The 23,961-nt window shown below is 30.4% G+C and overlaps 12 protein-coding genes across 12 annotated transcripts; 5 read left to right on the top strand and 7 right to left on the bottom strand.

Moving 5' to 3' along the window:
* Window positions 1–999: 999 nt before the first annotated feature.
* Window positions 1,000–1,632, bottom strand: GO595_009234 (small GTP-binding protein; the record flags this gene model as incomplete). Its single annotated transcript, XM_067922897.1, has 1 exon — window positions 1,000–1,632. The coding sequence occupies one exon, from the start codon at window positions 1,630–1,632 to the stop codon at window positions 1,000–1,002; it is 633 nt and encodes a 210-aa protein (XP_067770646.1).
* Window positions 1,633–5,788: 4,156 nt separating this feature from the next.
* On the top strand, window positions 5,789–6,256 carry GO595_009233 (Archaeal ribosomal protein S17P; the record flags this gene model as incomplete). The annotated part of the gene is made up of 1 exon (XM_067922896.1): window positions 5,789–6,256. The coding sequence occupies one exon, from the start codon at window positions 5,789–5,791 to the stop codon at window positions 6,254–6,256; it is 468 nt and encodes a 155-aa protein (XP_067770645.1).
* A 414-nt stretch (window positions 6,257–6,670) lies between these two features.
* On the bottom strand, window positions 6,671–7,579 carry GO595_009232 (rRNA 2'-O-methyltransferase fibrillarin; the record flags this gene model as incomplete). The annotated part of the gene is made up of 1 exon (XM_067922895.1): window positions 6,671–7,579. One exon carries the CDS (start codon window positions 7,577–7,579, stop codon window positions 6,671–6,673), a length of 909 nt encoding a protein of 302 aa, XP_067770644.1.
* A 169-nt stretch (window positions 7,580–7,748) lies between these two features.
* Window positions 7,749–8,777, bottom strand: GO595_009231 (CAMK family protein kinase; the record flags this gene model as incomplete). The annotated part of the gene is made up of 1 exon (XM_067922894.1): window positions 7,749–8,777. The coding sequence occupies one exon, from the start codon at window positions 8,775–8,777 to the stop codon at window positions 7,749–7,751; it is 1,029 nt and encodes a 342-aa protein (XP_067770643.1).
* A 1,103-nt stretch (window positions 8,778–9,880) lies between these two features.
* On the bottom strand, window positions 9,881–11,500 carry GO595_009230 (Copine family protein; the record flags this gene model as incomplete). The annotated part of the gene is made up of 1 exon (XM_067922893.1): window positions 9,881–11,500. The coding sequence occupies one exon, from the start codon at window positions 11,498–11,500 to the stop codon at window positions 9,881–9,883; it is 1,620 nt and encodes a 539-aa protein (XP_067770642.1).
* A 684-nt stretch (window positions 11,501–12,184) lies between these two features.
* On the bottom strand, window positions 12,185–13,345 carry GO595_009229 (WD40-repeat-containing domain protein; the record flags this gene model as incomplete). Its single annotated transcript, XM_067922892.1, has 1 exon — window positions 12,185–13,345. One exon carries the CDS (start codon window positions 13,343–13,345, stop codon window positions 12,185–12,187), a length of 1,161 nt encoding a protein of 386 aa, XP_067770641.1.
* A 327-nt stretch (window positions 13,346–13,672) lies between these two features.
* GO595_009228 (Bromodomain containing protein) lies at window positions 13,673–14,248 on the bottom strand (the record flags this gene model as incomplete). The annotated part of the gene is made up of 1 exon (XM_067922891.1): window positions 13,673–14,248. One exon carries the CDS (start codon window positions 14,246–14,248, stop codon window positions 13,673–13,675), a length of 576 nt encoding a protein of 191 aa, XP_067770640.1.
* Window positions 14,249–14,392: 144 nt separating this feature from the next.
* GO595_009227 (Casein kinase II regulatory subunit family protein) lies at window positions 14,393–14,995 on the top strand (the record flags this gene model as incomplete). Its single annotated transcript, XM_067922889.1, has 1 exon — window positions 14,393–14,995. The coding sequence occupies one exon, from the start codon at window positions 14,393–14,395 to the stop codon at window positions 14,993–14,995; it is 603 nt and encodes a 200-aa protein (XP_067770639.1).
* A 367-nt stretch (window positions 14,996–15,362) lies between these two features.
* Window positions 15,363–16,625, top strand: GO595_009226 (polyadenylate-binding protein, cytoplasmic and nuclear; the record flags this gene model as incomplete). The annotated part of the gene is made up of 1 exon (XM_067922888.1): window positions 15,363–16,625. One exon carries the CDS (start codon window positions 15,363–15,365, stop codon window positions 16,623–16,625), a length of 1,263 nt encoding a protein of 420 aa, XP_067770638.1.
* Window positions 16,626–19,297: 2,672 nt separating this feature from the next.
* Window positions 19,298–20,563, top strand: GO595_009225 (NPL4-like protein; the record flags this gene model as incomplete). The annotated part of the gene is made up of 1 exon (XM_067922887.1): window positions 19,298–20,563. The coding sequence occupies one exon, from the start codon at window positions 19,298–19,300 to the stop codon at window positions 20,561–20,563; it is 1,266 nt and encodes a 421-aa protein (XP_067770637.1).
* A 605-nt stretch (window positions 20,564–21,168) lies between these two features.
* On the top strand, window positions 21,169–22,254 carry GO595_009224 (uncharacterized protein; the record flags this gene model as incomplete). Its single annotated transcript, XM_067922886.1, has 1 exon — window positions 21,169–22,254. The coding sequence occupies one exon, from the start codon at window positions 21,169–21,171 to the stop codon at window positions 22,252–22,254; it is 1,086 nt and encodes a 361-aa protein (XP_067770636.1).
* Window positions 22,255–22,683: 429 nt separating this feature from the next.
* GO595_009223 (glycylpeptide N-tetradecanoyltransferase 1-like) lies at window positions 22,684–23,847 on the bottom strand (the record flags this gene model as incomplete). Its single annotated transcript, XM_067922885.1, has 1 exon — window positions 22,684–23,847. One exon carries the CDS (start codon window positions 23,845–23,847, stop codon window positions 22,684–22,686), a length of 1,164 nt encoding a protein of 387 aa, XP_067770635.1.
* Window positions 23,848–23,961: the final 114 nt, after the last annotated feature.

Below are 23,961 nucleotides of genomic sequence, written 5' to 3'. Positions count from 1 at the left end.
ATTGCTGCTTCATATGAATTTTTAAATACTATAAGATTTTGTTCACATAAATGAATGATTTCAAGGTTTCCACCTGCAACTGCATATTTACCTGCGTTTTTTAAATTTGCACCATTCATAAGCAAATATTTAAAACATTTAATAGCAGAAAAAAATGCTGCATAATCAATTAATGTAACATTTTTTTGGTTAATATATGAACATCTTTCATAAAGTGATGGTTCAATGATTTGATTAAAATCAAAATTTGTTTGTGATGATATTTCTTGAAGTTTTTCAATTTCATCATTTCGAATTATTTTTGCAATTTCAATAGGATTGACTCCTTCTTTAATATATTTCTTATGAAGTTCCCAATCATTCTTTTTAAGTTTTTCAAGATTATAAATGAATTGGGCCACAAATGGAAAATTAATATCGAATTTTTCTCTTTCTTGATAATGCGAAAAAAATAGTGTTTTTTTACTTTTAACTACTTTTGGTTCAATCAAATTTTGCTCGATAAGTTCCTCAAGAAGATAATTTGATTCTTGAGTTTCGAGGGAAATTAAAAACTGTGAAAAGATTTGATAATCATTTTGATTTATCTTTGCATTAATTGATTTTAAATAATTAATATAAACATGCGCTTTTTGTGGACGAGCCACAAAACATGAATATATTAAGGTGCACAGAGTAATATTGAATGAATATGGATTTTCGTCATCATAGTACTTCACTGAAAATTCAGCTGATTCATCAACATTGTTTTCATTTAAATAAATCACAATTTGCAGAAGACTTTGTAATTCTTCAAAATATACAATGATTTTGCCTTGTTGGTTTTCGTTCATTATGGGTGATGACAAAAAAATGGTAGTAACCGTTTGCCAAAAATCTTCATAATTTTTATTAATGAATTCGTAAGAAATAACTTTGAATATACCAAAAAGAGATACGCAACGAAAATAAAGAAAAAATTGTTTTATTTTAAAATTCATGAATTATGCTATATTAAATTTAACAGCATGTTTTAGAACTAGGTTCTTTTTCCTGTTGTTTATCGACTGGACTTTTGTCATCATTGTCTTCCGGATTGTCATCAATATTGCTTTTGATATCTTCGCTTTGATTTGCAATTTCTTGGAATAATATATCAAGACCAAATTTTGTCTTTGCTGAAACTTCTGTTACAAACGCAGCACTTTGTTCGTGACCGAAGTCTTGCGCTTGAGTGAAAGTAACTTCTCGATTATCAAGATCACATTTGTTACCAACAATAAAAATTTTAGCTTCAACTGGTGCTTCTTGTTTTGCAGTTTCAATCCAAGAATTCATATCATCAAAAGATGCTTTATCTGAAATATCATATACCACAATAATGAAAGAAGCTCTTTGAAAATACATTGGAATCACGTTCCTGAAGCGTTCTTGGCCTGCGGTATCCCATAAACCGATTTCTGTTTGATTACCATTTTTTGAAGTTATCGAAATTTTTGCAAAAGCTCCACCAACTGTAAGTATGTGCTCATCGTTGAAGGTGTCAGAGTGAGCCCTTTGGAAAATTGACGTTTTCCCTACGCCTGAATTTCCAATTAATACTGCTTTGACTCTTGATATCATTTGAACTAAATCAAATTGAATTATCGTCATGTAAACTTTTTTGTTGTATACAAAAAGATTCAAAATTATTCAATTTTTGTAAATAAAGTATTCAAAATAATTTAAATATATATTTGGTCTCTTTATCGATAGTAAAAGTATCAACGATTTTGAGGGCCTACCAGCTGGTTGAATAGAATGTGTATACTTATTTATTTATATTTCTTTAAATTTAGTTCAGTGGAAAATGAAAAAAATTGATTTTCTGATTTAAAACGACTGTTTATTTGGTTGAAAGCGTCTTTTTATAAACTTTTTATAATATCTATTACACAGAGAAAAAAATAATCCTTTAGGTTTCAAGTATTGCCACTTGTGTTAAAGGATCCACATCAAAAATAATTAAGATTGGCAATCAAAAATATATATTTTGAAAAAATTTCGAAAATTCAATTTTGATCTGATTATTTTTTATCCAATTTAAGCCTTAAATTGAAGGCAGATTTAAATATACATGATTATAGGGACCTGATAGAAATCAAAAAATTCACCATTATATGTTTCTTTTCTCAGTTTGAATACCTCTTATGTTGCAAGTAAAACAAATAAATACCTTTAGTATTGATATCAATTCCTTTTTGTTTATGAAGTAATTTAACTATTTCTGTACAATCATAATCAGATGCAATCATATATGCTGTTTTAAATAATTTAGACAATTTCCAAATATTATTTTAAAACATAAAATTATTATAATAAATATTAAATAAAACAAATAAATATCTTTAGCATTAATATCAATTCCTTCTTGTTCAAGAAGTAATTTAACTATTTCTGTATGACCATTACGAGATGCTTTCATAAGTAGTGTTTCAAATAATTTAAATAATTTCCAAATATTATTTTGAAATCCTAAATTATTAAAATAAATATTAAATAAAACAATTAAATATCTTTAGCATTAATATCAATTCCTTCTTGTTCAAGAAGTAATTTAACTATTTCTGTATAACCTTTTGCAGATGCCAAAATAAGTGCTGTATTAAATAATTTAAATAATTTCTAAATATTATTTTAAAATATTAAATTATTAAAATAAATATTAAATAAAACAAATAATTATTTTTAGCATTAATATCAATTCCTTCTTGTTCAAGAAGTAATTTAACTACCTCTTTATTACCAAATTGAGATGCTTTTATAAATGCTGTATTAAATAATTTAAATAATTTCCAAATATTATTTTGAAATCCTAAATTATTAAAATAAATATTAAATCAAACAAATAAATATCTTTAGCATTAATATCAATTCCTTCTTGTTCAAGAAGTAATTTAACTATTTCAGTGTGACCTTTTGCAGATGCCCACATAAGTGCTGTATTAAATAATTTAAATAATTTCCAAATATTATTTTGAAATATCAATTTATTAAAATAAATACAAAATAAAACAAATAAATATCTTTAGCATTGATATCAATTCCTTTTTGTGCAAGAAGTAATTTAACTATTTCTGTATAACCTTTTGCAGATGCCAAAATAAGTGCTGTATCAAATAATTTAAATAATTTCTAAATATTATTTTGAAATAGAAAATTATTAAATTAAATATTAAATAAAACAAATAAATATCTTTAGTATTAATATCAATTCCTTTTTGTTCAAGAAGTAATTTAACGATTTCATTATGACCATTTTTACATGCTAAAATAAATGCTGTATCAAATAATTTAAATAATTTCCAAATATTATTTTAAAATCCAAAATTATTAAAATAAATATTAAATAAAATAAATAAATATTTTTATCATTAATATCAATTCTTTTTTGTTCAAGAAGTAATTTAACGATTTCATTATGACCATTTTTACATGCTAAAATAAATGCTGTATCAAATAATTTCAATAATTTCCAAATATTATTTTGTAATATCAAATTACGTAAATAAATTTTATCTAAAATTAACAAATATTGTATGCATTAATATTAGTTCCCTTTTGTTCAAGAAGTAATTTAACAAGATCTTTTTTACCTTTCTTAGACATGCTCATAAGCACCGTTTCAAGTTATTTAAACTAATCCCAAATATTATTTTGAAATATCATATAAATATAATAAGCATCAAACTAAAGAAACAGACATTTTTAGCATTGACATCAATAAAATTTTGTTCAAGAAGTAATTTGACTATTTCTATTTTGCCAGATTGTGCTGCATTCATAAGTGCTGTATTAAATAATTTAAATAATTTCCAAATATTATTTTAAAATAAAAAATTATTGAAGCAAACTTTAATTAAAACAAATAAACACCTCTCATATTAATATTCTTACCTTTTTCAAGAATTAATTTGATTATTTCTGCATTACCATTCCAAGTAGCCATAATAAGTGCTGTATCAATAAAATCAAATTATTTCCAAATGTTACTTTGAAATCAGAAATTATAAAAACAAATTAAAAATAAGTCATATAAATATTTTTAGCGTTAACATCAATATCTTTTTTTTTAAGAAGTAATTTGACGATTTTTAGATTTCCTTTAACAGATGCTTTCATAAGTGTTGTTTCAAATTACTTAAGTAATTTCCAAATGTATTATTTAAATTGCAAATTATTAAAATAAAAATCAAACAAAGCAAACATACATCATTAGCATTGACATCAATAAAATTTTGTAATATATATTCAACAAGTTCATTGTTATTTGAATCTATAGAGAAAACTAAAATATTTTTTGGAATTTTATCGTTTACGAAAAAATATTTAACAAGGAATGTGTTGCCGATTTTTGCTGTTTCGTTAATTATATAATCATTGACATTCATTCCTTCATCTACTAAATATGAAAAAATTTCATAATTACCATATTTAATACAAAAATATCCCAAGTTTATTAGTGTGTTTTGTTTTAATTTCTCCAATTTATTTTCATAAACATATTTAAAGATATCATTTTTATGAAATCTTATTGCTGTTTCATATGCATCGTTAAATGATGCATGATTTTGTACACACAAATGAATTATCTCTAAGTTTTCACCTGCAATTGCATATTTACCTGTGTAAGTTAATTTAGAATTATTTAATAATAAATATTTAAAACATTTAATAGCAGAAAAAAATGCTGCATAATCAATTAATGTAACATTTTTTTGGTTAATAAATGAACATCTTTCATAAAGTGATGGTTCAATGATTTGATTAAAATCAAAATCATTTTCTGATGATATTTCTTGAAGTTTTTCGATTTCATCATTTCGAATTATTTTCGCAATTTCATTGGGATTAACTCCTTCTTTAATATACTTCTTATGAAGTTCCCAATTATTCTTTGAAAGATCTGAATAATTTTTCAGAAAAGAACTATTAAATGGTTCATAAAAATTTTCACTTTTGTTTTCTTTTTCTGTTCTATAATGAGCAAAATATTTTGATTCAATATTTTTTGCGATATTTGCATCAATTAACTTTTTTTTAATCATTCTTTCAATTAAATAATATGATTCATGTGAATTGGTCTTAACTATGTAATCTACAAAAAAATTAATAATTTTTGGAATATTATTATTAATTTCTTCTTCTTTCATTTGAATTGATTCTAAGTAATTCAAGTAAATATCAGCTGCGTTTTTTCGTGAGCAAAATGCAAAATATATTAAATTACTTAAAACAAGATTATACGAAAATGATAAATTTGAATTAAATAATTTCATTGTTTGATGAACTGATTCTAAAAAATTATTTTCATATAAATCAAATATGATCTTTTGAAGCGAACAAAGAAATTCAAGAGATGAAAAATTTTGATTGCTATTATTGGGAAGCATTCACTTTAAGGCGAACAAAAAATGTTTGGATAATTCAATAGTTTACATGATACTTTGAATATTGAAAGTTAAATCTACATTTTAGTTAAAATATACATATTGATACATCATTATAACATTATCCTAATCCAACACTTAGTATTGAATCTCGATGATTTTGTTATGACTTTGATTAATTTTACATATAAATACATTTTGCAAAATTAGAAAATATTTCAAATGCTTTATTTTATTCTTAAACAGCAGCACATTCAAGGCAACACTTATTTTTATCCCAAAAAAGGCTGAAAATAACACAAATTTCGATTCCTGCACAAAAGCACTTTTTAAGGTTTCTGAAATTAACGGCGGTTTTATCGGTTTTGGTCGACCTTTCGATGTCTGATATCCAAACAGAACGTGCTTTCCAAAAGCAAAAACAAATTTGCCTCGCATCAAAGAAATACCGCGGCTCCGACAAAAAACCACGCTACACAAAGAATATTGGTCTTGGAATTAAAACACCAAAGACTGCAATTGAGGGAACATACATTGACCACAAATGCCCATTCACAAGCGACGTTTCAATCCGTGGTCGTGTAATGCGTGGAATCGTTGTTTCAACCAAGATGAAGAGAACTGTTATTGTTCGTCGTGATTATCTTCAATACATAAGAAAATATAAGCGTTTCGAAAAACGCCACACAAAGATCCCTGCTCACTGCAGCCCATGCTTCATTGTTAAGGAAGGCGATATTGTTCAAATTGGTGAATGCCGTCCACTCTCAAAGACAGTTCATTTCAACGTTATTTCTGTTAAGCCATGTGCTGTTGGTGCTGACAAGAAGCAATTCAGAGTCTTCTAAACAAATTAACTATATATTTTTTATTTTCTCAATCATAAATCATAAGTCAAAAATACATTAACAACAATTCTCCAACGATTGGCTTTAGTAAGTTGTTTTATTCGAGCAAATGTTGTATTTCACATTTAGAATTCCTAAACATAATAATATTTAAGTTTGATCATCACTCTACATACAATACATGTGATGTTGCAAAAATATTTTAAGAGTGTTAGTTAAGAGTATTATAAATTTTACAAATCAATAAATTTCGATATTTAATATATATGGGAAATTTGTTGTTTTTAATGTTTTCTCATTAATAAGATTCACAGTGACCATTTAATATGTATAAAAAAAATCAGAAAAATGTATCTTTTTTTCACAACAAATGAACAAGTTAATTAATTAGAACATTTTTAATTTATTGACTACTTATGTTGGCCTATAGGTTCCAATGATCATTGTATGATCTCTATGATAACGATCTAAATCAACTTGCTCTTCTGGTTTGAACCCATTTTTAATCAAAAACTGTGTTTCATTAGCAAAAACTTGTGCCGCAGGAATCGTTGAGTCGACACAACTTGCTTTGATTGAGATCATGAAATATCCATTATTCTTCAAGAAAAATTCCGCATTAAGAGCAAAGATACGGGCCTGATCTGGCTGAGCAACATCAGCAAATAAACAGTCGACCATTGGAACAAGCATACGATATTTTTGTGGATGCCTTGCATCTTCGATAATTGGAACAATATTGGGTCTGATTTTTGCTAAATTAACAAACTCACGTCCAACACGAGGAGAAAATTCAACACCGTATACTCTTCCTGTTGGTCCTACTATGTCAGACACATGTGATACAGTTGTACCAGATGCAGCACCAAGATAAAGAACTGTGGCACCTGGCTTGATTTCCATTTTTTCAAACCCACATAGTATACATGCTCCAATTTTTGATCTGTATGGATTCCATTCACGATATTCGATTGGTCCATCAGTTCCATCAACTGATATTAATTTTTCCCCGTATACTGTTTTTCCTGGTGTTAAGTTTCTTGTAAGAAGCATATCTCCTTTGGAATGACCAACAAAAACTCCTGGGAATGGAGATGGTTCAATAGCAGCACGATTACCACCACTAAATCCAAGTCCACGAGCACCACGGGGCTTTTTGTTTTGACCACCACGTCCACCAAACTTTCCTTTATGATCTTTATCTCTATTAAATTTACCATCACGGCCGCGATCTCCTTTTTTATTGAAACCTCCTCTATCATTACCAAAACCACCACGGCCACCATTCCTTTTAGGCCCTCCTCGACCTCTTCCTCTGTCCATTGTATCTGCTCTAGTATTTGTAAACTATTCAATTGCTCGACCAAAATGTCGGTAGCCCGTTTACACCAAAAAGTGTCTGTCACTTTTAAGAGTACCCCAAAAAAATACTTTTTGTTCAAACAAATTCTTTACTAAATTTTTGCTTTCGTATAAAAATACCGAACTCAAATTAGGCTTTTTCGCCTAAAGAAGTGTTCCTTGTATGTCGTGAAGCAGGCCGGTTTCTTAACTGGAAATTTCCATCTCCCAATAGGTTAGTCATTGATTTTGTTGTTCTTGAATTTCCTTTCTTAAGAACCATGAAACCAGCGTTTGATAACCTTCCTGATGAGCATTTAGATGATTTATGTTGTTTTGAATCTTTTTCCTTTACTTTTGTACCTTCAAAAAAGATTTGTACCTTTTTGGATGGGCTGTATCCAGATACGTTTTGGAACCTCCTGTCAGATGGATTTTGTTGTAATAAATTTCTAATAACATTACTCATTTCTGGTGAAATAGGTTTTGCAAAGTCTATGTTTCCAGAGCTTATGAGGTGCAACATCGTAAACACGTTTTTGGATTGCCAAGGAAGAGATTTAGTGAGCATGAATGTTAAGAGTACTCCAAGTGACCATAAATCTGCCTGATAACCGACATCTGTTTCACCTTTAAAGTATTCTGGCGCTAGAAAACCAACATTAAATGTAGACGGAGAACTTATCATTAAATCAATATCAAACGGAAGTGGATAAAGATCTGTTAAAATAATATCAGAATCATTCAGAATGAAGATGTTATTTGGCTTAATGACATTAGGATATAAATCATGTGAATGAAGAAAAGAAAAGCATTGAAAAATTGCTTTCCATATTTCAAACAAAGATATGGAATCCTCTTCTGCTATCAATGATATCCTTTCAGTGAGTGTTTGTTCTTGTATAAATGGTCTTAAAAACGCATAATATTTTGAATTTTCATAATAATTTTCAAAAGATAAAATATTTGGATTCTTGAGGCTTTTAACACGTTCGATGAAGCCAATGAATTTCTGTCTCTTTTCCTTTGTTGACAATCGATCCTTTTCGATTGATTTACAAATAAAAAATTTACCTGTTTCTTTATCTTCGAAACGAGCGGTTCTCCCTAGAACCCCAAGAGGCATTTCCTTTTTAAAAACATACCTAGATGGGATTGGGTAAACTTCCGCTGTTTCCATACGCTATAAATTTTATAGTTTATGAATTAAGAAAAGCACTATTCAAATCGCATGCGATAGGACGGTTTTTTGCCTTGTAGTGGTTAAATAATTATGTGAAGTGTTTGGCAAAATTCGTTTGCCCAAAAAAATTGACTTCTTAGAACTGAAATATAAAACAATTTATTATAAATGGAAACATTAGTGAAAGTTAAAAAAAATAAGTTTTGGGATACTATCAGAATTGTTTAAAGCAGAATTTTATGTTTTTGTTACTATATTCATTTTGCAAAATGAATAGATTTCTTAAATAATATTATTTAATACTACATTATGATGCACTACTGGTTGAGTTGGATTCATGTTTTTAAATTCCATGTTCTTTCTTCTGAGATTTTATATAAGTCTGTAATTTGAGTAATATAAACATCACAGCACGGTTTTCAATTGAGCATTGAACAATTTTGTAGAAGACAGTTTGATATTGCGTTGATTCAGATGAAGCTTCAGCCATTCTTCCCTGTGGTACATAGGTTCAAGGATAAGAATGTTTACATGATCATGTCAATACGTCCTTGATCCCATTTATAATTGCCATTCATCATTTATCAATTCAATCTTTATTAAGTTTCCTATGCATTGAAATCAGAACTTTAAAGTATACTTTAAATAATTAAATTATAACAATAACATGTTAAAATCTAAAAAATTATAAAAAAAAAAAAAAAAAAATTATCATTTGATGATAATGAGTTTGTTAACCTTGATTTTTTTTTTGGTTATTTTTTATTTTCAAAGGAGAGTTAACAATACATTTTCAACGTATGAAATTACATTATAAACATTAAAATTAGATAATTAAAGAAACATTGCTTAATTTTTAACAAATAAAAATGTGATACATTAATATATTCTTTAATCTTAATTAAATACTGATACACAAAAGCATCAATGATGTATCATAATAAGTATTCATATGAACCTACATATGGATCTTATTCTCATGACATATCTATAAATGATATAATTAAAATCATTAACGAAATCTTCGAAGATAAATTAAATTACAGAAAATTTTATTAAAACAAAATTTATAACAATAATAATATTTAACAAACACAAGTTCATCTGTTGTAAGGTTTCACACCGTTCATTTCCGCCCATTGCACTGATTGCCGTGGGATTTCCTTCAACAACTCTTCAGCGAGATGCTCATCGCCCAAATCCTTTAAACGAATGAATCTGATTAAGTCTCTTTCCAAAGTTCTTCCTGCGTAATTTACAATCTTCGACTTATTCGAATCCAATTTTACCATTGATTCGAAGTTATCTTCACCAATCCCGACAACAATTATTGACAAAGGAATTCTCGATGCTTCGACAATTGCATCTAATGTATCACTCATATCATTAATAGGACCATCTGTGAGTATTATTAACACGCTAAAATTACGTTGTTCTTCAAATGACTTCAACGCAATTTGACTCGCATTTTTGATAACTGGAGATAAAAGTGTCGGGCCGCTGAACGATACGCGAGAAACAGCATTTCGATATAAGCGCAATATGTCATCAACACTACATGCAATGCTTGAGTCTTCCCCTGGTATTAATGGAAAACATCGTTGCGGAAATTCTTTCGCACCAAATCCTAATACTGGAAATGACTGATGTCGATCATATGGACACATAATATCGCCAATACATCGAATACATTTCTCATATTGGTTTTTGTTTTTCCCAGTAGGATCAAGATAATGTAATGATTTGGGATCTTTAGGATCACCATTAGAAAGGGTAAAATCAACTGCTGTAATGACATTAAGGCCAAAGCCATTATGAAGATAGTCATAAAAGTTCGATTTTTGTTGAAGTGAAAGATTAAGGATTTTAAATGACCCAACATTTTTGTTGGAATTGTTGACAATGGGAAGAAGTGTATTCACTGATTCGCTTAAGCGAGCATATGTAGAGTCATGATACCCAACTAATTGTGACGATTTAGATTTCTTATGATCAAAAAATGAAATACGAAGTTGAAGCTCTGGATCATTGTCACATAAAAGTTGGAACGCAATAGAAAAGGATTCCCATTGCATCTTCTTATTGCCTTCGGAATTATAAATTGTTACATAATTTCCGTCTGTTGTCTTTTTGGATATCGAAAAAGACACCTCGTTCTGAAAGATTAACGAGTGTCTTTTTAGGGATACACCAAGAATTTGTCCGTTTATTAATGATGAACAATTATCAATTTGACTTGAATTGATATATAAAGATCCACATACGGATTGTTGTGAGTTCTTGAGCTTGAGTTCTGTTTTTGAATTATTTGTGATGATTTTTGAGAATTGAATTTTGGATTCTCCAATTATGATTTGTTTTGATAAATCATTGGTATTTGCGCTAACACTATATACCCTAAAGATAAGCAACTGCTTCATTTCAAACCTGTAAACGATTTTGATTTTGTGCGACCAATTTGGATTTGGAGATGTTTGGGGCTCTGTTCTTCCAACCTCGATCAAACTTCGTTTATTACGTAGAAACAGTACGCAAATGCAGTTTGACTCTGTGAGGTTATCTGGTAATTGAAGTTTTTGTGCTGATATGTTTAAATATATTATTGGTAAAGAATATGTGAGATCTGTTGTTATGTAATTAGCTATTTCTGAATATGGGTTGTATTTTGATTGAGAAATTGGCAGTGACTTCCTTGAAGAAGAGCCATTTTCGGAGCTCATAAATTATGTTGTTTTTTTGTGCACCGATAATTCAATATTACCAAAAATATTAACCGTTTTCTAAAAAACTCAAATTTTTATAAAAACTCAAAGACAAAGAATATTATTGTTTGTACGAACAATATACATGATAACTGTCTTAAAATAAAAAACTACTTCCTCTATAAAATTTGTCTTTTACTTATGTGAAAAATGTGGAATTGGTTGTACGATCAGATGGAGTCAAATCGAAGATATCCACACATTCAATTATCAAACTCTATTCAATTTTTTGAAAGGATTCTGGGTAATGAATTGATTGTGTGGATCAGAATTTATTTTTATGAAATAAAATTAAGATTTTATCATCAAACTTATTCGAAAGAAAAAAAAATTCATCGGTACATTTTTTATGAAGATTAGACAAATTTTTTTTTATAGTTTGAATCAAGAAATAAAGAAATAAAATTTATGATTCCAAGAAAACAAAAGGAAGATTTTCTAAACAAACGAAATTAATTTTAATATTTGCATCATTATCATTTTTGTTTATGTTGTAAGATAGCCTTTCAGTAAGAGAAGAAACATCAAAAGAATTCAGAAGAATTTTAAAAGATTTTAAATATACTTTCCAAAAAATCAAATCAAAAAAAAATTATTCATTTCATTCCGATTTATTATTAACAAATTTTTAAGTTCAAAGTATCAAACAAATTGATCAAAAGATCGAGCATACATTGTCATTTGTTTGCTATTATCGCAAGTAACAAAAGCACCCACATAATTATTAAGAGGGATACAGTCGTACACTATATTTCCTGAGTGTTGAAGCGTCTGTACATATTTTGATGACTTCCAAATAACCGCTTTCCCTATCGTCGAACCGCTGATGACAAATTCCTCTGACGCCAATGAGACGCAACATGAGCCAATTATCGAGCCATTCGTTGGTGATCTGGCATACTCTTTTTGGACATAAATAGGAAGTTCATTACCAATTTGTCGAACAATTCCATCAAACGAAGTAACAGTGATATTCTTGGTTCCTGAAATTTTAGAAATAGGGAGCTGCGCAGTCGATACTTGTATGGATTGATATGTTTTATTGGTTCGAGGATCAAATAATAATAACGATCCAGTGGATGTTCCAAGTAAAATTCCAAGTGATGTGGACGCAACAGCAGTAATAGGAGTGTTCATTTCCATAATTGTAGGATTAGGATCTCGGACATCTATTGATACAAGATTTTTTGTACAGCTGGCAACAAGAATTGAAGACTCTATGCTTGCATGTGAAACAGCTGGCACACTCGTGTAAAATGATTGGTTTTCCCCTGTTTCAATATCCCATATTTTTAATGTTGAATCAAGTGAAACCGTTGAAAGTGAAGAATCATTGACCCATTTAACTGAAGTTACAGGACCTTCATGTCCAGTGAGCGGCTGCGATGCTTTTTTAATTGGACCAATATTTGCATCTGAACTTTCTTGAAATCTGAATCTATAAAGTGAAAGCATGTTTTGATTACACTTTAAAGTATTAAAATCCCACAAAGAAATTGAACCGTTGGATTCTCCTACAGCTACTAGTGGTCCATCACATAACGTCAATGGTATTGAAGATAAAGATACTTTTCCAACAGCATCAAAAAATGACGTGTACTTCTCTGATTTTTTCTGACCATTTGATTCAACAAGTTCATTGCAAACTGTAATTGGTGGTAAAATACTAACTTTACTATTTTGTAAAGATCCTGATAATTCTTTTACACGCTCTTGAGCCATTTTAACAAGGTGTAAAAGCTTTTGATTCTCTTCATTGAGAATTTCGTTTTCTTTTTGCATAAGTCTGTTGTGATTAAACATTTTTTTTGACTTTTCAAATCACATGTCCCTTTGAACAGGTTCAAATTTTTGAAAATTCTCCTTTCCAATATTATCAGTTCCAATATAAATAAGCCAAATAAAACAATCAGATAAAAATAAAAACATGAAATGATGAATTAAATTTTATATAAAATTTTAATAATAAGTTGATCAAATTTTTGCAAAATTTTTTTTAAAGGAGGATTTTAAATTTATGATTACTTAATTACCAAGAATAACCAGATATACTCAAATAATATTATTAAAAATATTTGTTCAATTGAATTAATAATCTTCGAAAAGCAAAGTTCAATCAAAAAATAACTTTTATTCAATTATCTTCAATATATTTTTGTGCGCATCAGAACTTAATATTGGCCATTTTGTTTTTACTTTTTGTATATCATTTTCGCCCGTTTCGAGAAGAATCTTTTTGATTTTGTCTTCTGGTAAAACGTCAAAATCTGGAGGCTCTTCTAACGCATTAATCAACGATATTTCTGTGGGAGCCGATCTGATATGTTCATTTAAACTTTCAGTAATTTTAGATAACTGTTTATACCATTCTTCTTCTACGCTGTTTGCTTTCTCACTGAGATGTCTGTTAACAAAAGCCATAACGTCATCTCCAATAAGAACAAACATACTTGTCTCTCCATTATACTTTTTAGCATTATCACATATTAACTGAATGTCTGCCACGAATTCCTTTACCGTAGTGTATTCACCTCTGGTAAGTTTTTTTTTCATTGTACCAAGATCCATTGGATGCGTAATAATCTCAAGATAACGTGGTGCATTGTCTCGAATAGGATCAACTGGTGCACGAAAAGGCGCTGTTATGGGCATTTTGTGAAGATCATTAAGAAGTTTAAGACACCAGTTTTTATCATATTCATTCATTTTGAAGTATGAATTTTGACTTACTTTGTTTGAGCTTTCAGAACGGTTATGTTCAGAAAAAATGGCGGGATATCACCATTTCTAAACGAACTTTTTTTGAATGTTTGGGGTACACCGAAACGATAGTGCGTCATAACCGTTTATATGAACAAGAGCAAGATCCTTAACATTTCATCAAATAGTTGGCTTGTTGAAATCGATGACTTCTTTTTACAATCTTCTGTATCTTATTACGGTCTTAACAATTTAGTTCCCCATTATTCTAGAGCTTCTGCTATCATTAAAGGGCGCACTATTGATATCTCTGGAATGACTCGTCACTCTATTGATTCTCTTGCTGAATCATGTCGTTTATTGTACGGTCTTTTACATCAACGTTATGTGATTACTGATGATGGAATTAGAAGGGTTTACCATAAATACCAACGTGGTGTATACGGATGCTGCCCAAGAATTGCATGTAATAAGAAGCACTTGATCCCAATGGGTATTACAGAAGAACCTGGAAAAGAAAAAGTTAAATGTTGGTGTCCCAATTGCCACGATATTTATGAAACTGATACGGAAATAGATGGTGCATATTTTGGTCCAGACTTACCAATAATGTTTCATAAAATCAACAATATTCCATTGAAATACAAAGCATTTTGTCCTTTTCTCAAAAATGTTGAAAACGAAACAGAAGAAGTTCCAGAAATTCCCCAAAGATTGTATAGGTGGGGAGAGCAAGTGCCACAACCCGAATGAACTTTGTGTACATTCAAGGTAAATAAAAAAAATTAACTCAAACATCATCTGTAATAATTAATGTTAATGTTTAGTATTAGAAGAGTTCTGTATCAAAAAGGAGTACATGAAGAATTAAATTACAAATTTTTAATTTCAAATTCGCCAATCAAAAAGAAAAAAATATCTTCAAAATTGGATCAGAAAGTAATATAATAAGTTCCATTTGTTATATATAATAATTCATTCAGTGGCAATTTGCCGCGATAGTGATGAATCATATCGATAATAAACTAAACAATTTTATTGAAAATTTTCTTTTTGGTCTTTTTCAAACCGCCTAATAAACAACAATAGCCGTCAAAACCGCCCAAAACTGCCATTGTAAATGACGGCCCCGCAATTCAAGAACGAAAATAACTTCCCTAATATGCAGGCACAATATCCTCCCTTCCCACCTCAGCAGCCTGTAGGTCAATACCAATATCCCCCTATGCCCCAATATATGTATCCACCTCAACAATATCCTCCTATGTATCCTCCACCGCAACAGCAACAAAGGCACGGTTATGGTAATAATAACAATAATAGGTACAATAACTCTCGCCAACATAATCGTAATCAAAAGCGCTCTATTAATAACTATGAAAGGGCTGAAGATGATAACAAAGAACCAATACATACTGTTTTCTTTTTCAATATTCCTTATAATGTAACATATGATGAGTTTTCACAATATGCTTCAAAATATGGTGAGATTTCAAATATTTATTCTATCTTTGAAAGAGGTATGGCATTTGTGACTTACTATGACATTCGTGATGCAATTAACGCCGTGAAAAATCCTTATGAAAAAATTCATGATCGAATAATTAAGACATCGTTTGCTTTTAAGCCACCTGCACATTCTAAAAGAGATCCACATAGTGCGTGTTCTACTGTCCATGTGAAATCACTTGAGAGCATTTCTAATGTTTTAATTGATGATGTGAAAGAATCAATCGCACAATTCGGTGAGATTCGTGATTCTACCGTTCGCGGTACTGGTGATTTCGTTGTGAAGTTCTATAACCTTAAATCTGCGAAAGCTGCTGTTGAAAAAGGTTCAATTGATGTGAAAGGTGAAACTCTTTCGATTGAATTTTTGCCTGAAGCTGATGAGGGTGATGACCCTTCGGCCCACCCTCAACTTACTCATGGCCATGACAACAATCAAGGTCATTTCAATCAACATTATCCTTATCCACCTCCTCCATATCAATTTCCTCCTCAATATCCACCTTATCCCGGGGTGCCCCAAGGCGGGGTACCCATGCAACCCCCTTACGGGGCACCCCAAGGAATGCCCCCTCCCCCGACAAACGGTCAACCATTGCAACAACAGAGAAATTTCCCTGGGCAACAACAATTTAATAATGTGCCTCCAGTGGCTTCTCCAAATTCACAGGCACAACAATCACCACAGAATAATTTTATGAATCCAATGCAAAATAGTCAACCTCAACAAAATGGACCAACAATAATCCCATCACAACCTTTGCCTATGATGCCTCAATACCCTTCACCAAATGAACAAAAGACACCACAAATGTCAATTGAACAATTGAAAATGCTTGACTCTATTAACAATCCTCCAAAAACAAATTTCTGACATAATGAGAAAAACGCAGTATAAACAAAAGATCAAATTTTAATAGAGGGTGTGAGTTTAAAATAAGTTATTCTTAACTTAAATAAAAAATCAAAAATTAACGTATTCTTCTTATTGTACGTTTATGAATTAAAATGCTTGAAAAAAGGCTCAAAGTTCTTTCCAAGCAAAATATGTACTTAGAAAAGTGTGCATCTGATGGGATGAAAAGACAGAAAAAGGCTTTAGAAGAACAAAGAAAAAAAAATCCGATTCAAAAATCAAATGACATAATAATTCAGTCAAAATTTCTCCATGAAAGCCAACAATTCCCAATCCCGGTTCAAAGTTGGAAAAAAGGAACACAGTTTTATCGAGAAAAACAAAAGAAACCAACTCAAAAAAACATACACTCAGCTGTAAACAGGAGAAACAAAAAAGTTAAACTTTCAAAAGACGAGGTTGAAGTTGTAATGAATATGAGATATGAGAAGGCTAAGCTCGAAATACCTCATTCAAAGAAGAAATTTGAAGTGGTAAAAATTCATTCAGAGCCACTTGAATATTCGCACAGATGCATTTGGAAAGAATACATGTAGATTGTTATTTTAACTTATTAAAAAATTAATTGTTTTCTTTAATTATTTATCTAAAATCTCAGAGGTAAGCCTTCAGGATATCAAAAGTGTTTTTAGATAAAATAACTTTGATGTTGTGAAATTATCTTAAAAAAAAAATCAGATTAAAACTGAACCTATTTATCTCTCAATTTTTCACAACCTAGAAAAAGATATGAAACTTGCATTGAGATAATTGATTATAACTAAATGATTGCAAGCCAATGGAATTTGTTCTTGAAAGCAGAACGAAGTATTTCGATAAAGTTCCCAAAAAATTGTATGAGTTAGAATAAAGTACACAAAAAGTTATTTCATCATGATGTTTATGAAGTAAATACAAAGAAGAAAATCAAACTTAATTTTTCTAATCATGCAAATCAAATCAGCTAATGAAGCTTTTTTATCAATTTGTACCAAATCCAAAGCAAATATTTGCTTGTTGATGATTTGAAAAACTATCATTAAATGGAAGTTCTCCAGGAGCATCATCAAAACCTTGAAATGATTTATTTTGTTCAAGTGATGATTGGATGTAATTAAATAAAATTTTCTTTGCTTCAAAAATTGTGAGATTTTGTTTGCAGACATAGTGAGCAATCGAACTTAATGTTTGCTCCGAGATTATGTCTGTTGAATTTAAAATTGTTTCTTTCAATATGGTTATTATTTCATCTGAAGAATATTGCCCAAAATTTATCGCATTAGAAATAATGTCATTGGGAAATAACTTTACTGGAATTTGCATCCTAGAAATAATAATAAGGCCATTGTCTATTTCTCTGCAATAATAATTGAGTAAATCTATGATGATTAGAAAATCTTCAAAATGATCCAAAACAATGAGCTGCTTAGTTCCTATATCAAACTCTTGAAATGGAGACTCGTTATTACAGTCAATTATTCTAATTCTATTTTCGTATGGCGTCATTAAACGACACAGATTAATAGATGATGTTTTTCCAGTACCTTCCTTGCCAGAAATACTCAATATCATAGGACCATTTGAAACAAAAAACTGATCAATAAATTCATTAATCATGCTAATTTGAGCCTCTCTGCATGGAAGAGGTGTACAAAAGGCTGACGTTGAAATGCACAACAAGGGGTCGACTGTAATTTTAGAGGGCTTGCGTCCAATGCAAAGTTCTTTGCCCTCCATTTGTCCAATTCTTGCAAAATAACCGCCAACACCTTGCAATCCTATCGTCGAACAAACCTTATCAAATTGGTTTCGATCTCTTCACACTCATTCAAATCAAATCCACTATACAGCCTAGCATTATGAATTTTAAAATGTGATACATCATTAAAATGTATGTATTGTCAATTTTATATATAGCTATGCACAAATTTTATTATAATTTTTATACACAAATTTTATAATTATAATTTGATCATAATAAATAAAAAAAATTTACTTTTCATCTTCTAGCTATATGCGATTGTTAAAATATGGAATTGTAATACTACTAATGTTCATGATCATTTCTAGAAATATTTATGGTACTGCTGGTGCTGAAATGCTTCGTGCTTCAAAAGTTTTTGGCAGAAACATGAAATATCATTATAATTGGGAAGGTATTGATGATAATGTATTAACGAAAAAAGCAATTGAAGAATTAGAAAAAATGAAACTTCCATAATTCCATCCAGTAACTACTGCTTATGGATCAGGATTTCTTTCTAGTGATACACAAGGGTTTATTACTCAAAGGCCTTTTTATTTACCAAACATTAATCGTACAATTGATTTTATTACAACAATGTATTCTATTTCACATGATAATTTTGGTAAATTTGAATTTGTTGATGCTAAGTTTGAATCAACTAGAGACAAATTTTGGATTAAACAAGATAAAGGAAAATATATTCAATTACCGTTTACAAATATTATTGATGTTGAAGAATTAATTGTTTCTTATAATGAAATTACTCGGTGTATTTACCAATTTAAAGAATATGTACCTAATGCTTATGTATATAGACAAGAAGTCTCAAATACTCGGTCGACCGTTAATTTCAATGAATCGATTTCACCCGACCATTTAGAGGCAGAAATTTGCCATACACATCATGAGTGTTTCGGTGAGAATACAATGGAATCGTGGGACAATTCCAAAAGTATTATCACTAGATAGCACAATAAGGAGTGTTGTTATCGAAATTGGGAAAGAAATTGGAATTGAACAACATTTTCTTGACTTATATTACGACCCGTATTTTACGCGTGTTATACCAAAAAGCGAAACAGTCGAATCCGCTAAAATTCAAGACAGATCTTTTCTTTATTTAAAAATTCTAACCAAAAATGTCAAAAATGTACATGTTCCCATTTGCCAAATGACAGAACCTGTTGATATATACAAACAATATCTTGGGCCTAAAGAAAAAGAAATGACATCAGAGATGAAACGTGTTCAACATGATTTTGGTCCGAAAGCAGTTTCATCGTGTTTTTTTGATCATTTAATGAGTCTCAAACCGCAAGTAGACTTTCAACCTGAATCAAGTTGTTATGCGCTTCGTATTGGCCAAGAATGTCTTTCACGTTTTCGCATGCAAGCATATCAATCCAATTTTACAACGCATCGACTCACTTTTCTTTTTGGTCGAATCAATCGTATTACTGGCAAAGTCACTGTTCATGTTTCATGTGAGCCACCGCAAATTAGTACTTATGAGAAATGTGAAATATCGCCCACATTTGACTTAACGACACCTGTACAAGTTGCCCAAATGTTTGGCATGGAATGTGTTGGTATTGCAATTTCGCATTTGTCAGATGAGAAATATCCAGTCACATCTTACATGGTTCAATTATCATCACGCTTGCAAAATCTTTTTGGCGAATATTTCACTACAGTTGTTATAATGCCAGAAGGAGATTCCGATGTTAAGTTAGAAGCGTTTCAAATGAGTGATGCGGCAGTCCGAATATATCGAGAACAACTTTTTTGTGAGTCAACAGATGAACATATAGTCCACTTCAAAGAGAAATTACTTGTTTGCGGACAAAAGAAGAACGAGGCTGACGTGAACTTGCTGCTTTGCGCCGTTAGAGTCCGCTCAACGAACTCCAGGTTCATCAGCCATAGCTTTCCGCCGCCCGCATTCGCGCCATCAAAGTTCGACGTTCAAAATTTCTTCGCCGATAAGGAGTTTTGCCCGCTTTGGTACGCAATGTTCGACTTCAATTTGCTGGTTTACCTGGCGAACATGAGGGTGTTCACAAAGGATGAAATGGAGACAATAGTCAACTGCATTATTGATAAGAGCGATATGCCTGAAATGGTGATGGAGAAAATTAATGAATTTTGTAATGATGAGAATAAAGAATAGAAGTAATAGAGTAAATATTTTGGATATGTTGGAAAATGTTAAACTTTTTGTTTGCTGTGAGTATTTACTGTTTGGAAAGTATCAAATGCAAATTGTGTTGAAAAAGTTTTATAATTTTGGATTATCATCATTTCTAATTATGTTTCGACATGTCGATGCCAAGGACTGAGTGTATGTGATAGAGTGTTTTATTTTTTCTTTTAATGGATTATATGAATAAATTAAACATATTATTATCTTGAGTTTTTATCTAAAAAAAGTTCGTTATTTAGCAAATTTGCTAATTAAGAAAACTTTGAAATGTATTATTTTTGAAATATGTTTCAATTCTTTACTCAGAAAAAATCAAATATAATTGTTTCCCAAGACTTTAACTTTATCTTTAATGATATCAAACAAAAATATTACATAAATGAAAAAATAATTGTTCTACATAGATATGGATAAATTATTTCGAAAGAAGTTTCATTAAAAAAATAAAAAACGTATACTTTCGAATAAAAGTGCCGGTGTCATATGACCCCCAAAAAATTAATCATTCAAAAAGTTGTTTCCTTGTTGCGCTTTGTGTGCTTTACATAAAGCAAAATCTCAATCTTTTCTTCATGATTCTATGTTTTCTATTGCTTATTTTAACTCCTGAAAAACAGCATATTGGTTTAACCAAAAAATCAACCAAAATTTCAAACATGGATGAAATGAATGAATATATAAATAAATATTTTCAAGAAAAAGGTGGACCACGCTTAAAAGATCGCCAATCTACAAAGAGTGATGAATCTGATGACATAGATTTTATATCCAAAAAAAAGAAAGGAATCGAATCCAAGTTTGATTTCATTGAAGAATATCTAAATGATTATAAAAAACGAAAAAAAGACACAGAAGAAGACTATGAGTACCCAAGTAAGACAAGAAAAACCAAAATCAATTTTGATTTTGACCAAGATGATTTACAAGAACAACCAGATAAGAAGCCCAAAAAAATTTTCGACGGCGATGATCAAATGGAATACAAACATAATGATGACTCTGATTCACGCTTACCTCCCAATACAATTCTTCGAGATGGCCAAATCGTATGTATGGAAGGATACATATCAGATTCCGAAATTGAAACCAAAGGTTGTTGGAAATGTTCCAAAGAATGTCACAAGAATGCTCATTGTGCTGAGAGTGGTCGTTGCGTGTGTAATTCAGGATTTCTTGGAGACGGCATCAAATCGTGCGAAAAAAAGTCACTCAAAATCACAAGCGCTAAGGTTGATAATAACAACATTCTTACCGTAATAATAAACTATATTGATCCGGGTGCCATAGGGGCATTTTGTCGAATCGATGGAGAAAAAAGTGATGCGATATCGATTGAAGATGATACAATTCGATGTTTAATACCGGAAACAAAAACAAAAGTATCAAAAGTTGCGGTTTCATTGGATGAGAAACTTTGGTCTAATAATTATTATTTGGAGCCAAAGTCAAATTCTTTGATAATCGGATTAATTGTTTTGGGTTTGGCTGTTGTCGTTTTGGCTGTGTTTTTCTGCAAATCAAAAAAACGTGACATCACAAAGCAGCCGAAGAGATTCCTACAGAATTATACAGTGAAATTGAATCAAAAATTAGGAACAATGGAAAATGATGAAAACTTTAATGTATACTTCGAGCCAGTAATGGATGACAATCAATAAAATGTGTTAATAAAGAAAAAATGATTAGAAAATTCCTTAAATAAATGTTTAATAATATTAAAAATAATTTCATGTTTTATCGATGTTCATTTCATATTTATGAATATTCACGCATTTTTTAAATATTAAGCAATTTACAATAATGTAACTTAATAATTTTAAAATTTATTGTACATTATTGATATACAATGTTGCAAATTCTCATTTTTTGATTGCGTTGTTTGATAGCATAAGAATAATTTCATCTTTTTAATACATATGTGATTTATAAAATTTTTGTGATAAAGATATGAAAGTATTTATGAACTCATATGATCTTTAGAAACTCATCTTTATAAGAGAATGAACAAAGAAAGAATACAAATATTTTTTTCATATTGACAAAACCATTAAATAAAAATTAATAATAAAAAATATTGTAAATTCTCTTTAGACAAAGATATAACGCATTTCCTCAGTTGGTATATTTGGAACTGCGTAATTATAAGAATAGTATTGAAGGCACTTGCTGCCAGCTTCAAACTTATGGGCAGTGAGAGCACCTTCGCCAGTGAAAGAGAAACCGTTTATTATATCGGCTTTTGCATCGTTAACCGCTTTGTTTACAATGTCAGCAACAAGTGACTTCATGTCGATGTTGTTAGTTACAGTGTAATAAATGTACGCTGCTCGGATCTCAGTTACGGTGCTTGAACTTTCGTTTAGGACTGACCATTTCATTAAGTAAAATGAAGCAAATGCTGCTGGTCCATTTGATGACGGAATAACATAGGAATAAATGGTTTCTTCACGTGGCATAAACATATACCTGACAAGCTCTGGAGTGAAATCAATATCAAATTTGTAGTTTGAGCTTGTATTCTTGAATAAATTAGTGACACCTTCAACATCAGCTTCACAAAATGGACGAATATTACCATGGACAAGCTTTGGAAGGGCAAAACGCTTTTGTGCTGAAGCCATTGCACTTTTTGATATTGGATAAAATCCTGATGCGCTCATCTTTTTAAGATTTAATGGTCTGTGCATGTACTGGACTTGAGAGAACGCTTTAGACGGAACATCATCGCCACCAGAAAAAACAGCTCTATAGACTTTGTGTAATCGAACACGTCTTGCAAGTTCGAAAATTAGTACAGGAGCTAATTTCTTTGACCTAAGCCTTGCATGGACACACAGGAAGTTTACAGAACACCATGTTTGAACATCTTCATTAAGTCTAATTTTGATTGGGATTCCTGATATGAAACCACAAAGTGCTCCTGTTTTAGTACGGACACCAATAAACCAATCTTGTATGTACCCTGGCACAAGGAGAGCCCATTTGATTAAAGAAGCTGGAAGAAGAAAACGGAATCTATGATCACTTGCTTCAACATAATTTAAAGATAAAAACTTATATACTTCTTGAAGTTGTTGGTCATCGTTGATATCAATAGTGCACCATGTATAACCAGATGGAAGTGATGCTGGATGATCTGGTGGTGCCGTAACTGGAATTGAAGTATCAATATATCCGTCAAAGCCTTCTTCGTTTTCCCTTAAAACCGGTTGCTTACTCCAAAACTTATGCATTTCATCTTCTTCTGTCATCACAACAATGATCCAGCCGAATATGAAGTCAAAAAAAATCAAAAAGCCATCTGACCAGACTTCGGTCACTTTTTATATTCAAAAGATTATATCGTAGCCCGTTTATTGTTTTAA

Source organism: Histomonas meleagridis, assembly GCF_020186115.1.
Source record: "Histomonas meleagridis strain 2922-C6/04-10x chromosome Unknown contig_88, whole genome shotgun sequence".
Classification (NCBI taxonomy): domain Eukaryota; phylum Parabasalia; order Tritrichomonadida; family Dientamoebidae; genus Histomonas; species Histomonas meleagridis.
The sequence above is the reverse complement of the archived record's forward strand: the minus strand, read 5'-3'. Positions and strand labels throughout refer to the sequence as shown.